This window comes from Falco rusticolus, chromosome 7, assembly GCF_015220075.1.
Source record: "Falco rusticolus isolate bFalRus1 chromosome 7, bFalRus1.pri, whole genome shotgun sequence".
Taxonomy (NCBI): domain Eukaryota; kingdom Metazoa; phylum Chordata; class Aves; order Falconiformes; family Falconidae; genus Falco; species Falco rusticolus.
In genome coordinates, this window is record NC_051193.1 from 35411785 (window position 1) to 35427473 (window position 15689).

At 51.3% G+C, this 15689-nt stretch overlaps 1 protein-coding gene across 7 annotated transcripts in view; it reads left to right on the forward strand.

The window, feature by feature from the left end:
- The first annotated feature begins 4515 nt into the window (after positions 1 to 4515).
- Positions 4516 to 15689, forward strand: part of TRIM9 (tripartite motif containing 9) — a 71279-nt gene continuing 60105 nt past the window's right edge. For all 7 annotated transcript variants that reach the window (XM_037395565.1, XM_037395567.1, XM_037395568.1 and 4 more), the window contains exon 1: positions 4516 to 5410. In XM_037395565.1, the coding sequence (XP_037251462.1) occupies positions 4598 to 5410 (813 nt within the window). In that variant the 5' untranslated portion in view covers positions 4516 to 4597. The remainder of the gene's footprint in view (positions 5411 to 15689) is intronic.

Consider the following 15689-nt stretch of genomic DNA (forward strand, 5'->3'; position numbering starts at 1 on the left):
TTCGCACATACACACACATAAATGTAAAGCAGTGGAGGTTTAAGGAATCACTGTTGCCCAAAGCAAGCGAAGTTTAGGTTATTTGTCATCAGGATAAGATTAACAAGAGAAAAACATTTTGTTGTTAAAACGGAGGAAACAGCCCCTGCCTCCCAAGCAGGATTCCCAGCCCTCTGCCTTCAGTGTCCTGCCACACAGCGCTCCCCCTGCCCGGGGGTCCCTGCATGTCCTGCAGGTCCCGCTGGGTGAGCTCGGGACCTGCTTCCAGCTGCCCACCTCCACCTTTGTGTCACCATCACCAAGAGCTTCCTCTCATGAGGATTTTACAAAACAGAATACTGCGGAATTTCCATGGAGAAATGCTGAGGTTCAGATCTTTTGTCCCAGTTTGTGATGAAGACTTTCCCTTCCCCAAGATAACTCTAGAATGTTGTGCTAGATTCTTCCCTCCAGTTCCCAGCACTGGGCAAGTCTTGGTCATCACCCCAGCCCATGCCTCCATCCTGCCAGGGAACTGGTGAGACTAGGGCCTTTCATGCTCTCCATGCCTTTTCCTCTCTCTACTTGTGGTGCCTTGTAGCCCTTGTGACATCTGCCCGTCTTCTCTTTCCCCATATTCTTATTTTTCAGGGAACAACTGAGCAACCTGGGAGCTGGGATGGATGTTGGAGGGGGATGCGGGAGCAGGTCCCAGCACCATGGGCCACCTCCAGCCCTTCCATCGTACCCATTGCTGTGGCGTTCTGATTGGTTTAACAGAACTGCAGTAGCATTGTGATCTTTTTTATGGGGGGTAACACACGACATACGATTCAAACAGCATTACCCACTGCCCCATCTTGCTCTTGTCAGTATCTCCAAGCTTGATCCACATTTCTAATCCACATTTCCAGCAGAAAGTGAACACCTGCAAGCTGTCAGGCAGTTGATATTCATTATAACAGTGCATCTTGTTATTACAAATCACCAAGGGGATGCAACAGCGCTTACACAGGGTCCCAATGACTTTAATTCTCAGCCCAGCAGTGTCTTCTGCATCCCCCAGAACAGAGGCTGGTTGCAACAGAAATGGAAATGCACCATTCCTGGAGTGGGAGCTGGGGCTACTTCTAAAGCTGAAGCTCCTGGCAACAGGCACATGAGAAAAGCAAAAGCTAGCTTAGAACAAGATGACTTCTTGAGCCCTTAACTTGTAATCACTGATCACAGCGACATTAGACAAATAAATGTTGAAGTTGGGTCAAGTAATTACTGCACGTTCACAGCTGCATGCTGCACAGTTCTCAGGGCAGTAACAAGTCTGACTAAATAACACGCAGCCAGAGCATGGGGACAGTTGCCTCTTGCTGAGATGAAAGTGAAGGCATAAGCTGCTGCGCCAAGAAGAAAACAGCTAAATGTTTACGAACAAGGGTTGCTTCCAAATGCACTGGCTGCATTCCTCACTGTAGGACTTTTTTCTTTTTATGCCTGTTTACATGATCAGCATATCACTACAGCGGAAATAGCATCATATACCTGCCAGAGTGAAAAATGGCCAAAGGAAACAAGAGGCAGAGCAAACAAGAAATGATGGTTTTACTTTGACAAAAGGGCAGCTAAAGGAAGGAGAGCAGGGAAAAAATGACCAGCTCTGAGCAGACACCAAAAGGGAGCAAATGAGGAAAGCTCAGCAGAGTCCAGGGGAAGCCATGGTGTCTGGTCGATATAGAGCCAGCAGGAGCCTGAAGAAGCAGAAAGGAAAGTACAGAGCACCCCTGCATGGAGCAGAAGAGAGGAAGACTCAGGAAGTCCTGTTCTCCTTATCAGGATGAGAAATGGCAGTGCCTTCCTTGTGCATCTCAGCTCTTGGGCTTCTCCCCCTTCTGAAAACCAGTGTGGGAGCTTGAAATTGTACCTGCTCGCTAGATCCTAGGAACTGGATGAACCCAGTGGAGATGGAAGAGCCCCTTGGTGCCCCTGCCCGAAGCTATCCCTTCAAAGGATTGGACTTTTCAAGGCTCAGTCTGATAAATCCCACTCAAATCTGTTCAGTACCTACCCTAGCTGTTGGCTAATGGGCAGGCATGCTGGGAGTGATGCTCTCCTCCGGCTTGATCCCTTTGCTACCTGTCCTTGTGCTCGCCCACGCAGCACCGCAGCTCAGGCTCAGCGGTCCCAGCTTGCGGAGTCACTCATGTCCCTGCAGAGGGATGAACTACTAAGCAGCTGACAATAGGTCTGTGCCACCATGGCCACTCGCACCATATCCCTTTCATCTGCCCAAGGCTCAGATTAACAGTGTGGCTCAGCAACAGTGGCCAACAAATGACTCCTCAAGAAGGGGGTAGATAGCCCCATGTCAGGGACACACAATCCATGAGTAGGGGACAGACAGCTCTGGGTGCCCCCCAGTACTGCTGTCATCTCCCCACCATGGAAACAGGTACACCCAAGAGCAGTGGCAAGAGTATTATGTAGCTTGGCTACTTCAAATAATAACCTTGATTTCTGGGGTAGCGGGATCTACCAGTTCCCAGCACTCTGGACATGCACGTACAAGCAGCTGGAGGAGAGAGCACAAGTGACTGTGCCATTCTGTCCAGATGTTTCCAGCACCAGTCAGATCCCTGCCTCTCCTGGAAGCCACAAGATCATCCCTGCCAGTAGGGACCATCACACAGTGTGTCAGGGCACTGGAGAGCACTTAATTGCCCTGACATGCCTCACTGGGGGCTCCCCCACCCCTCTGCCCAGGATCGTGGAGCTGCAGCTAAGCTTGGTCCTTGGCCCCAGACTGGCCAAAGCCTCAGTCACAGGGGCCTATCAGCATCCAGCCCTCACCCTCTCATGGTTACTGGGGAGTTGCTGTGAACCTGCCTCAGTTTCCCCAGCTTTGCCACAAATCCCCCTGTGTCACCCCATGGCTTGGCTGTTGAGCATCGGGATCCCGAAGCCAATCTCTCCACACCCTCAGTAACTGCCTGTGAACAGCAGCAAGGGTTCATCCTTTCCTTTGGGCTAGGGCCCTGCGCCGCATAGGCGGAATGAGAAACCAACCTTCTTTGGCTCCTCACCGCCCCCACGGTGGCTTCGCAGACTCTGCAGCCCCTCTGAGCACCAATTTCACAGTCCAGGCCGGACTCTGCCCTCAAGCTCCCATACCATATTTTTCACTTCACGGCTTCTCTCCCAAGAGAGGTCCAAAGACACTGTCACGGGAGGTGCAGAGCAACTGCGCTAACAGGCAGCCCCAAACACGTGCACAGAGAGGGGAATAAGAGACAACACAGAGACATTCCAAGGAATCTTATTTTTCCGTTGGCTGAAAAGGAACCGCTATGCCACATTGCATGTTGCCAGGATATTTTGAAGACCTTAGATGACCTTCAGACTAAGCACAGTTGACAAGCCAGCCGCAGGCGACCCACCAGGCCCCTTCACACCCACTGGGCACCCCAGGCTCAGGGACCAAGGCATGCCAGCCCAAGCACCCTGCCTGTGCCCCCAACATGCCAGGGCAGACCTGCCTATTGACGCAGTCACCTTACTGATACAGTTAATAGAAAGAGTGTGTTACATTATATTTGTGTGGTTACTCTAATAATTATCATTACAGCCTCATGACCTAGTCCTTCAGCAGGCTTCTCGCCTCCAGCAAGTCACCTTGTGCTGTCAGGGGAAACTGCAGAAGCCCCTGGAGCGCCCCTGTATCGCACACATGCCCCGTCCTCTGCAAAGCTTCCCCTCAGATACACTCTCCCTGGAATGGGGGCTCCTTTCTTACCCTGCTGCCCTTTGCAGCACTGCTGCTGTCACGCAGCCAGGGCCACAGGGCTCAGTGCCCCACAAAAGCCCCCCACAGCGGAGCCTCACCTGCTGGGTCCCCTTACAAACCAAACAGCAGAGAGGCTGCAAACAGTCCTGCGGCCATCGAACTAGCGGGGATTTTCTGCAAGGAGCCCAGGCCACCTTCCCTGCAGGCTGAGCCGACCACTGCAGTACCCCTGAGGGCTGGGACCTGCCTCTCGCTACAGTGACCCAACACACAGCCCCGACGCGCCAGCCGCACGCAGCGGGACCCTGCCGGCCCTCCCGCTGCCGGCAGCGAGACCCCTGAAGCCCCTCAACGGCCACGGGACACCGCAGTGTGGGGGCCCGAGGGAGGCCGCCATCTTGGGGGGCACCCCTGGGCCTTGGGGCAGGCTGCTGCGGGGAAGGCGAGCAGCCCGCGGGGAAGGCGAGCAGCCCGTGGCGGTAGGGACAGCTGCCGCAGGACGCACGGTCGGGATGCGAGGCGGGGGGAGCCGCGGCGGGGGTGGCCCCAGGGCCAAGCCCCGTGGGCTGGCACCGACCTCGTAGCTCCGCACCTCAGCCCTGAGGAGAGACCCCCGCAGCGCCGCCGGCGGGCGGGCGGGTGACGAACAGGCGGCGCAGCCAATCGCAACGCGCAGTCCGCCTCCCCGTCGGCGGTGGCCCAATGGCGAGGCGCGGGGCGGGGCGGAGCGGAGCGCGGGCGGGCGGCAGGCAGTCGGCGCTGAGGCGTGGGGCGGTGCGGGTGGCTCCTCTGGCTCTGCCGCGGCCGCTGCCGGTGCCGCGCCGTTGCCCTCCCTCCCCTATGGAAGAGATGGAAGAGGAGCTGAAATGCCCGGTGTGCGGCTCCTTTTACCGGGAGCCCATCATCCTGCCCTGCTCGCACAACCTGTGCCAGGCGTGCGCCCGCAACATCCTGGTGCAGACGCCGGAGTCGGAGTCTCCGCAGAGCCGCCGCGCCTCGGGCTCGGCCGTCTCCGACTACGACTACCTGGACCTGGATAAGATGAGCCTGTACAGCGAGGCGGACAGCGGCTACGGCTCCTACGGCGGCTTCGCCAGCGCTCCCACCACCCCCTGCCAGAAATCCCCCAACGGCGTCCGCGTCTTTCCGCCGGCCGCCCCGCCGCCCCCCGCCGCCCTGGCGCCGCCGCCGCCGCGGAACGCCTGCCTCACCTGCCCGCAGTGCCACCGCAGCCTGGTGCTGGACGAGCGCGGGCTGCGTGGCTTCCCCCGCAACCGCCTGCTGGAGGGCGTCATCGACCGCTACCAGCAAGGCAGGGCGGCGGCCTTGCGCTGCCAGCTCTGCGAGAAGGCGCCCAAGGAGGCGGCCGTCATGTGCGAGCAGTGCGACGTCTTCTACTGCGATCCCTGCCGCCTGCGCTGCCACCCGCCGCGGGGCCCGCTGGCCAAGCACCGCCTGGTCCCACCGGCCCAGGGTCGCGTCAGCCGCCGCCTCAGCCCCCGCAAGATCTCCACCTGCACCGACCACGAGCTGGAGAACCACAGCATGTACTGCGTGCAGTGCAAGAGCCCCGTCTGCTACCAGTGCCTCGAGGAGGGCAAGCACTCCAGCCACGAAGTCAAAGCCCTGGGCGCCATGTGGAAGCTCCATAAGGTGAGACCCGGCCCCGGGCTGGCCTCTGCCAGCAGCCCCGGCCGAGCCTGGTGGCTTGGAGGTGGCCGTGCGGGGCCGCCTGTCCAGCCCACCTTGCCCCATGAAGCCCACCTTGCCTCAGCTGGCAGGCTGGGAGCATCGCCACTCGCCCCCTCCTGCGCTGGGGCTGCATTTCGTACCCTTGCTTGAGATGAGAGTTGTCCCCTGGCACGGGGCAGGTAATGCTCCTCGTGGGTCACCAAATCGTGCCATGCCCCCACGAGCCGAAGCTCTGCCGAGGGAGCCAGCCAGGACCCATGGGTGATGTTGTGGGGGTGGATCAGGGACATTTGTGCTGCAGAGCTGGAAAAGTGATGGGGAGCGATGCTTTCATGAGGAGGATGGCATGAAATAAATCTGCGGCGGGGGAGGACGGGGATGCGGGAGCTGGGTGCTGCTGAGGAAGGGCTGCTGCTGAGGAAGGGCTGCTGCCTCCTCCCGCACACCATCATGGGGAGGAGGAGGGACGGCAGTGGGTGAGCAGGCAGCGCGGTAGCGGAGCCTTTCACTGAATACTGATCAGCTCCTCTTGAGCGTACTCACTCCCACACGCATCCTCGCTGGAGGAGAGGCTTGCAGTGCTTGAGGCAGGGATGCAGCTGGTATTAGCTTCAGCTCAACTCCGCTGCCTCCCTCCCTCTTTGTGCCAGTGACCCCCTCGCTGAAGGAACTGGGGCAGAAGTGACTGGGACACAGGCGGACAGGGCATAAGGGGATGAGCATCACTCGTCAGATGAACATTGAAATAATTGTCCTCTGCTCCAGCAAATCTGTGCAGGCAGGAGCAGGTGGAGGGACCTGTGACAAGGAGTTGGGGAGAGATGAGTAGGTGTGTGATTCCCCCCCCCTCCCCCATCAAAAGGGGCTCGGCTGGATCACTTTGACAGGAACATCCCTGTCATGTTTTGGCAGGCTGCGTGCTGGTGTGTGGCTCTGTGGAGGATGCAGACTGCTGAGCTGCAGCTCTGCACCCTGTGTTGGGTCATTGGGTGCATACAGGGACAGGCTGTCGCTTGACATGATGCCCCTTGAGAGGGCTGTGGGGAGAGCGTAACCGCATTATGTTGCCGTGGGTGGAGAGGGTACAGCAGTTCCTGTTGCTGCTGGATAGGGCTTGTCCTGACCCCCTTTTACCTCCTCCCCAGCTTTTCAGCACTCTTGCAAAGATGAAGCCCGTGTGCCAGAGCAGTTTTGGTGCCCCATGCCCTTGTCCTTACGCATCGGGTGCTGTCACTACTCCCAAGACCAGCGGGAGCACCCAACTGGTGTTGGGCTGCTGGGGGGCACCATGCACAGGTGACTGCTCACCCACTCACAGGAGCGCAGGGGCTCTTCACTGACATGTTAGCATAGCATGAGCTGTCGGATGCTGTGAGTATCTTGTTTCTCTTGCCTGTTACAAAACCCAGTAAGTGCCTGCTGCACGAGAGCGGTCTGTTCTCCAGAGTCTGGTCCTGGCCCAGCTCCTGGTGGAGGATGAAACCATTCGATCTGTGATGACACAGAGCAGGAGTGGAGCTGGGTCCAGCTGTCGATGTTGCTCTCCAGCACAAGAGAAACCTGATGGGTGCCAGGCCTTTTCATAAGGTTTTAGCTTCACCTTCCTGCTTTGATTCAGGTGCAGCAAGGTGCTTGCTTAGACACGTGAGCATCTGGACAACTTCATATGCAAGTACTCGGATACTTCAGGTTCAGTCCTTGTTTTCTTGATTAGGATGGCTTGCTCTTCCTTGAATGCTTAGCTTTTCTTTCAGAATACCTTTTCACGGGGGAGAGCTTTAGCAGTGCAGATTTTCATTGATGTAGCTAACAGACGTGGAACTGTGACATTATTTGACATAATGATTTTCATGTGATTTCTCTCAGATTTTTGGAAATGAGAAAGTGAAATCACACCTGCTTTGAGTGAGCCTGCGTTTCTGCAGGGAGTTACTGCTGTTTCCTGATGTTTGCTTGTGTTAGGGGAGGGAAAGGAGACCAAGTCAAATGTGGCAGTACAGTATAACTGAAGAAGGGATTTCATGGCCAGAGCTCAGATTGCTCCTGGAGATGCCATGTAACAAAATCAAGGGGAGAGGCTGTTGATATTTCAGGCTTTATCCTGTACTGGGCATTAGGAACCAAACCACCTGTGGATTTGAGTGGTGAACTTCTCGCAAAAGTATCTGTGTGTCATTTTTTGAGGAGAGAGGCCTTTGACAGCAAGACAAACTTGCTGAGAGGGTGACTGTTCCTTTTTTGCCTGATCTTTTTGCTGTGATGAGTGGTTGTAATGAGTACCTACAGCTTGCAGGAAAGGACAGAATTGTCAACTCTTCAATTCTCCTCTGTGATTACAACACCTCTCAGCGCAAAATGTTCTTTGGGATACATCTGTGCTCTTAATTTCTGACCCAAGGAGACTGCTGCAGTCTGCAATGACCCGAGACTGCCTTGATGAGCTGTTGTTCTTGAAAGCAGCGTTCACGCGTCAGTACATGATTGCTGGGCCCTAGGCAATTGCTGTTAAGTGCAGCGTGCTTCACTTTAGAAAGGAGACCAAAGGGGATTTTACAAACCTCTTTGGGAACTGCCCCAATTTTTGCTTTCCTCTAGCAGAGTGCTGATTGTGTGGTTCTCGCAGATGATTGTTTCAAAATAATCTGTGCTGAGGCACAATCAAAACATAATTCAGGGAGCTAGGATTTCTAAGCCGGCCACAGATTGTGGGAAATCCTCTCTCTTCCTATCTACCTTTCAGGACAGCTGTTGGGAGAGGGGTAAATATTCAGAGAAACAGAGGAAAATGGGTTTTTAATCTGAATTGTCCCAGTTTTGTACATATATTGCAGCTGTCTGGATTTTATCCTGACAAGCTGGAGTGTTGCTTGGCATGTCAAAAGCAGAAACACAAGATGGAGCTGAATCATTTATTCTTTGTGCATTCAACTTCCTCTTGCTTTTTGCTGGGAAGTATGTGGTGAGTGCAGGCTCAGCAGCTTGCTAATGTTTTTTTTTTGTGGAGAGATAGATATATACATATATACAGATGGACTGGAATGGACCTCCGGGGTCACACTGTGCAGTCCCTAGGTGTCTCTGACAGCCGTGAATCCCATCCATCAGTTGATCAAGCTCTGTCTTAAAAACATTTTACCCCTGCCGATGCATATTAGAAAGATTTCCCAGAAGTTCATGGTTTCTTGTAGTGGCTTTTAAGCAGGTGTGAAAGCTTTCTGGGTTGTGGCCCAGTGCTGTTGTGTATGTGGCTATCCTCTGCGCAGTGCCTGGTATGTCTCACCTTGTGGTTGGATACCCTCCCTGGAGTGGGTCATGCCTGCCAGAGCCTGCTTTTGTCTTTGAGATCGGTATCCCAACTGCAGCAAGCATGAACCTGGATTTACTGGGTGCAGAAATAAACTGAAGAGGTCAGTGGTCCCACAGTGAATGCTGATGCAAGCTTGTGCTCTCCTTTTGGGCAGTTGAGCAAGAAGCTTCACTCTGCTCTGGGTTGAGATCATGGGTTTTCTTTACAGGGGCTCAGGGGCTTTGCTTCTTTTTCCCCACTAGCATCTCTTTCACATTCCTTTTGCCTTAAACCAAGACTCTGGGGTGGGACCACTGTCTGCTTTGCCTTGATGCTGAAAGGGGAGCAGGTTAGGCAGCCTATTCAGTTCCTCTTGTAGTGGAGCAGAAACAGGTCTTGACTGCAGTGGAAGGTAAATAGTGCTTTCACTTTTATGTGTGATTTAACTGCCCAGGATGGGATTGCCCAGGCTGAAAACACAAACCATCCTCAGATTGCAAACCCCTGCAGCATCTCTACAGATTGCAGTAGAGACCAACACTGTGAACGGACATTATGCACTCTGTTGAATCAGCTGTAATGACTGTTAGCAGTCAGAGGCTAATTAGCAGAGGTATTATCTAGACCTCAGCTTATCCAGACTGTCACTAGCACAGATGGGATGAGGGATGTGTGGGGACGTCTTTTAAGAACAAAAAATCCCATGTACACTAGGTACGACTTTATTCCAATTGGTTCACACATCTGGGGTGAAATAAGGGGTGGAAAACACTACCAGTGCCTCTTAGTTTCTGCCCAGGGGACAGCAGGCATCAGAGCCAAGACAGGGACAAGCAAACAGCATTATTCATTAGCGTACTTGGCTGGGTCTCTGTGTTAGTTGCTGGAGAATCTTCCATGGGGTGTTGCTTTCTTGAGGCCTTGAGAACATGCTGCTGTTGGGTCTGTGGTGATTTCTGCGGTCCACAGCGCTTGGGGAAGTATCCAGGGAGTTGCTGTATGATGAAGATCTGTTTGCTTTTGCAAAAGTAAAATATTTACTGCTAAAACAGAAGCAGGGAGAATCCTTAATCTTTTCCTGTTGGATGCAGTGCTTTTTCCCAAGCCTTTGTTTGATGGCCTTCCAGAATCCCACCACCCTTGTTCCATCACCTGCCATCTGCAGCAGCAGCATCCCTCCTGTTCTTCTCTAGCAATGCCAAACAGACTTCCTGAGTGCTCCATTTTTCTGTGGCCAAATCCTTGAGAGTGGCAATCAGGCTGAGATGCTTTGAAGTTGAAAAAAATCAGAGAAATGTCACTAAGGTCCATGGATTTACACCAGCTTGTGTCTGCCTGGGATCCAGAGGTGATGCTGCCTTCTTGTATTAATTTATTTAGAAAACAGCTTTCTGTCAGGTGGCTCTTTCCTCTACACTTACTGCTATTAATGGAGTAAGGAGCAACCATGAATATCATGTTAATCAAAGGTAATGCGGTACAGCAAGTTCTACGAGGTGTTCTTGGAGCCCACGTGGCACTTGATGCCAAGAGATGTCCTTTTAGTTATTTGCAAATGGAAGTGGGCCCAGAGCTGTCTCAGAGCGGGTGTAAATCACTGCAGCTTCGTCAGTTCCAGTGGGAAGTCCAAAAATACACCAACCTGACAGGGCGATGCTGTGTTGCACCATCTGTGCTCAGGCTCTCCAAAGGCTTTTAAGCATCTCTGCGCAGACTGGTGTCTGGTGGGATCTGTCTTCATCCAGAAGGTTCCTGTGCTCTGTAAATACCAAACCCATTCCATTCCCCCCACACAGTTATATCTGATTTTTTTTCTTCTCTTGTCCACTTTATGAGTGAAGGGAATCCCACTGGCTTGATATTTGTTGCTGTGTTTACTGTGGCGCAAGCCAGGAGCACTGCAGCTGAAATGGGTGAAAAATGGACTAATGTGGTTGAAGTCAATGACCTTAAATGTCCTTTCCAACCTAAATTATTCTATGATTCTAATTCTTGTCTCTCTTTCGTGGAACTTTCAGCAGGTATCAGTACGTCACCAGAGATTCTCCTATCACCACATCCTTGTCCTGAAAAAACAGGAGAATGAATAAGCAGAGCAAACACTGAACCTCGCCTTTTGTTAAATAAATTACATGAGAGTGAGAAAAAGGCATTGGTGCTTATTTACCAGGTTTCACAAGATGTGTTCAGAGAGCTGACAGTGGTGCCGAGTGGATCTTTGTTGGTAATATGTTCTCAAGAGGCTTATGGGGCTGCTCTGCATTGCCTATTCACATTCTTCTAAATAAACCAGCACCCAAAAGTTCAGGTTTTTAGAGGGAAAACTTGGGTTGGTGTCACTTAACAGAACCTGTTCACATATGACTACAAAATCCTGTTAAGAAGTCTTGTAGTGTTCTTTCTAGAGACCCAACACATACCATTTGGAGATATTTTCATTCTCTTTCCTAAAGTTTGAAGGAGTCTTGTGCATCTCTTAATTAACTTGCATGATTCACATACATATTCATTTAAAACAGAGTGCTTTTAAATTGCATGTGCTCTTCCCAGCTGTATGAAAGAATAATTTTTAAAAAATCGCAGTTGAAACATTACAGCTCCCCAACTCTCCAAGCTGCTCTTTTGTCAGCTTTGTTCCTTGCTTTGTTTGTTCTTGAGGTGAGGTGTTCTGTGTGGCTGTGGTATGCATTTTACCTGTTAAATTGGCTTATAAATAAGCCAGCTCATTCCCTGTTCATTCAGATAGTCCTGCTGGGATGAATTGGATAAATATCTATTTAGAGCAAGCACATAAGGCAAAGAGATCTCATCATGTAAATCTCTGGTGAGCCTAGCTCAGGTAGCATCCTAGAAGGAGAGGCAGAGGCCGGTGCAGCAGTAGCTCGATTACTGTGAAGAGTAAAGCAGTGGTACTAGAACTCTGGGTGAATTTCTCAAATTCTCATGGACCATCCACATTGTAACTGAAAAGGCTGTGCAAGTAAGATGGTGCTCTGGGACTGCTTTTGAGGGGTTGCTTAGTGGATGAGGGTCCTAGCAGGCAGTCATAAAAATGAAAACTATTAAACTTTGTAACAGGGAGACACATATGTATATAGAAACTGGGCCCAGCTCTCATCCATACCAGTGGCACCTCACTGATTAATGCAGAAAGGTTAAATGACCATTTATAATGCAAAGGAGACCAGAGCTGAGAACAGCATGTCAAAGAATTCAGCTTTCCTATACTGAGGAAAATTTTCGTGGCTGTCTGAACTAACTCGCATTTTGCCTTCAGAATTGAATACACCTTTTTGGGGGAGAGCCTGACATGGAGCTGGCTGGAAAAGCTCAGCGGAGGCTCAACTTTTTCTGCTAAGAGCAGAGTTTCTAGCTAGGAAAGGTAAGACCAAGTTTATTTTGAAATTTTTTTAAGCCAGCATGTGGCTGTAGCAACAGGTGATAACAGAGAGGTCCTTGACTGTGAGAGGCAATACCAAACTAAAACACGGTGGGTGCAGCATGGACTAGGTTTTGCGCTCTGGTTTTGCATTTGATTAACTAAATTCCCTGAATTACAGAAACACAGGCACATTAATAGGCACACACTCAGTTCCGTAACACAGTCAGCAGAAATTGCTCTGGAAGGGATCTAACAGTTGAGGGATTTCCCATCAGTGTTAATTACCCCTTCCCCTTTACTAACCTTATATTAGTTGATGGATTTTTAAAAAAGGATGGGATGTTAATAAGGCATGCGTATTTGTTGCCTGAAGTGCTGTGACCTGGAGCCAGGGTTGCCGTTGCCCGACAGCAGGAGGTCAGATCCACAGCTGGTGTAAATGAGCAGGGCTCCACTGAAGCAGATGCCGCAGCACTGAGCCATTTGAGTGGAAGATCATGTTTGCAAGTTTGAATGCCTGATGTGGAGATCCCAGCCCGGGTTCCCACGCTGGGGCTGCTGCTTTTTCCAGCTTGGGGTAGAGGTGTAATGCCTATACACCTGGACAAAGATCAGTTGAATTATTTGCGTGAACCCTGGAACCATGGCACATCTTTCAACCAGTGATCCAGTTTTTTCTTCTGTTTTGGTGGGTCAGACCCTTGCATTTAGTTCCTTTTTTTTTTTTTTTTTTTTTTTTTTTCCCCCCTTTCCCCTGGCTGGCCCTTCTGGATTTGCACAGTCAGTTCCCTTTTCTTATCATGTTTAGTGTGTGTGAATTAGATGGCTTATGGCTGCGCTTTTTCAGCTCAAGGGTGCATAATGCATCCGTAGCATCACTCGTTTAAGCCTGTGCTGTGGAACTGCAGCTGCTATCCACCTGCAGCTCTTGGGGTCTTCTCTGATGAAAACCCTTCTGTCTTCCCAGATAACCAATGCCCCTTGATTCAAGAGGCATTAATTCACTAATTCTTTTAACTTCACCACTTTCTTCCTCCCGGCTTTTTACCTCTTGACCTTTGTAGGCATCAGCTGTAGGCAGTGGAAAGAACTGCTCCTTTCTGGCCCCACACTCGGTGCACTGACTGCCCAGGGTCTCTGTCCCTTTGTTAGCTGGGGGCTTTGCTGTGCTGGTGGGCTTTCTGCTTGGGAAGGACCTTTATGTCTGTAGAGGCAGACTCAGAGGTCTGGGTTTGACTCCAGGGTGTTGTTAGGAAAGCATGCCTTTCCAAACGGTTTTATCTGATTTTTTTTTTGCTGTGGTTTCTTCACTGGAGTATGTAAAGCTGGGAGAATGGGAGAAGGAGGGGCAGGGGTTGTGTCAAGCTTTGAAATGGATAGTTTCTTACAAGGCGTATTTATTGATTTCAAGACACAGACATACTGCTTTGGGGTCAGAGCCACCATTCCCTTGCTCCCCTTCCTGGCAGGGCTGGACTGTGTTATCCAAAGCACCTGGTGATTCAGCCTGAAGCAGGGGAGGAGTGGGAAGATGCTGTCAAGTGCAGCTCCAGCTATTTATACTGCAGTGAGGAAGTGAACTGTGGCAACATTTCTCTAAGGATGCTGGAAAAAGAAGGGGTGGGCTTGTTGCTGTGACTGGAGGTCAGTTCTCCCTGCTGAGGATTTGCTACATGCTCCTGGGCAAATAATTGCATAGCCTCCCTGTCTGTCCTTTCCCCTGCCTCAGACTGCACTAGCTTGTTCAAAGTTGCCTCTTAGAAATGTATGTTTAGCACAGCTCCCTTCCTCCAGCCCAGCAACCTGATCATGGTGTAATGCAAATTCATAATCAGGCACCGCCTGCTACACATGGAGATGTACTGAGAACTTCGACAACGCAGAGGGCATTGTAGCTGTCAGGGCTGGGTGAAATCCCATCAAGGACATAATGAGAGCATCAACCTCTCTCCCTGGGAAAGCGCTTCCATACATGTTCAGTCTTAAATTGAAGTCTCAGAGATTTAAGGGCATGACTTAAATGCTTTCTTGTGCTGGGGCATCTGAAATGGTAAACTGGTGAGAGCCCTTGATGTGCAAACAGCATGGGATTAACTGTGTGCTGGGTGAGAGCTGGCGTTGTCCCTTGGCTCGATGACAGATGCCACTGTTTCCTGGGAACACAGCGCTCTTTCTTTGGCGAGGTACAAGATAGAAGTGTAAAACAAGCTTCGACTTTCATGGCAAAACCAGTTAAGTCTTAGTCTGGCTGTCTGAGGAACCAGTCAAAATGCCTCTGATTGTCCTGATATATATTTTATTAGTGCTCCTTTGTAGTTCAGCTGACTGCCTCTTTCTTATGCCGTTTTTAATCTACAGCCAGCTCTTTGTGAAGGTCTTTTCTAGGAGAAGCGGTAGCAATGGTTCATGTCGCACTGTTGCATAGAACTCACTCAGCTCCACAGCTCAGACATGGCCGAGTTTGTCCTGTATCCATCCTGTTGTAACACTTCTTCTGTCTTGACACTGAATTCCCTGGAAATGAGGACCTGAAAGGGCATTTGCTTAGGTCTGTGCCGCCATCAGCCCACAGCTTGGTGAATCAGAACAAGTGTGTAGACAGTTGTCACCTATGAGATTATTTCTCACCTCCCTCAGAGTGCAGCAGTTAAAATTTGTTGTTGGCTAAAAAAAAAAAATAAAATATCCCATACCCACAAAGAGTTGTGGTTTTGTGCTATTTAAAATTTTGCCCTCTGGCTGCTTGGCAGGATGGAGGGGAGCCAAGCGCTGCACCTTCCCCTCTGCTCTGCTGAATGGCAGATGACAGCCCAGATCAAGGGGCAAGAAGGTTATTTGATCGTATCAACTGTGTGTATCATGCTGTGCTTCTGGAGCTATGAACCAGATGACCAATCAGTTGATCCATCTGTGACTTGGGCAATGGTTAGGCTCTCTATTGATTTCCTACTGTGGCACTGGGTTGTCAGATGGTGAAGGGCACTCTGCAAATAGCTCCAAGGAGGATCCTTCCTCCGCTGCTGGCAGGCTGGTGACTTGCCCACATCTCCGGTGGGCAGACCCTGCCAAGATGCAGGCTGACGCTGCCTGTTATTCTGGCTCGTGCTACCATGCCCCAGTATTTGCTTCTGACAGATGTGCCAGATGTGGATGATTGGCCTAATGTGTGATTTCTTGATGAGCTGTAAGCAGTAGGTAGGTGCCAGAGGAGGGCCACCACACTGCTTTGGTGCTGGGATGTCTCATAACGATGTGTGAGGCATGGAGGAATGCATCTGTTGCAGGAGAGAAGGGTGAGAGGAAGAAAGGGAAAAGGAGGTAGGATCCATCCCACCCTGTGCTTCCAGCTGCATTCTCCTTGCCCACCTTGCAGCTGCAGCGCTTCAGCAGCTGGGGTGGACTCAGGGACAGTGGAGTGCTCTTTAGTACTCCTTTCCTAACTGCTCTCAGGAGAAATAGACCACTGGGTGGACTGGATGATCTTAAAGGCCTGTTCCAACCTAAATGACTCTATGATTCCCCTGGTGACGGAGGGAGTGTAAGGAGCTCTACCTGATGAGACTGAAACCTCA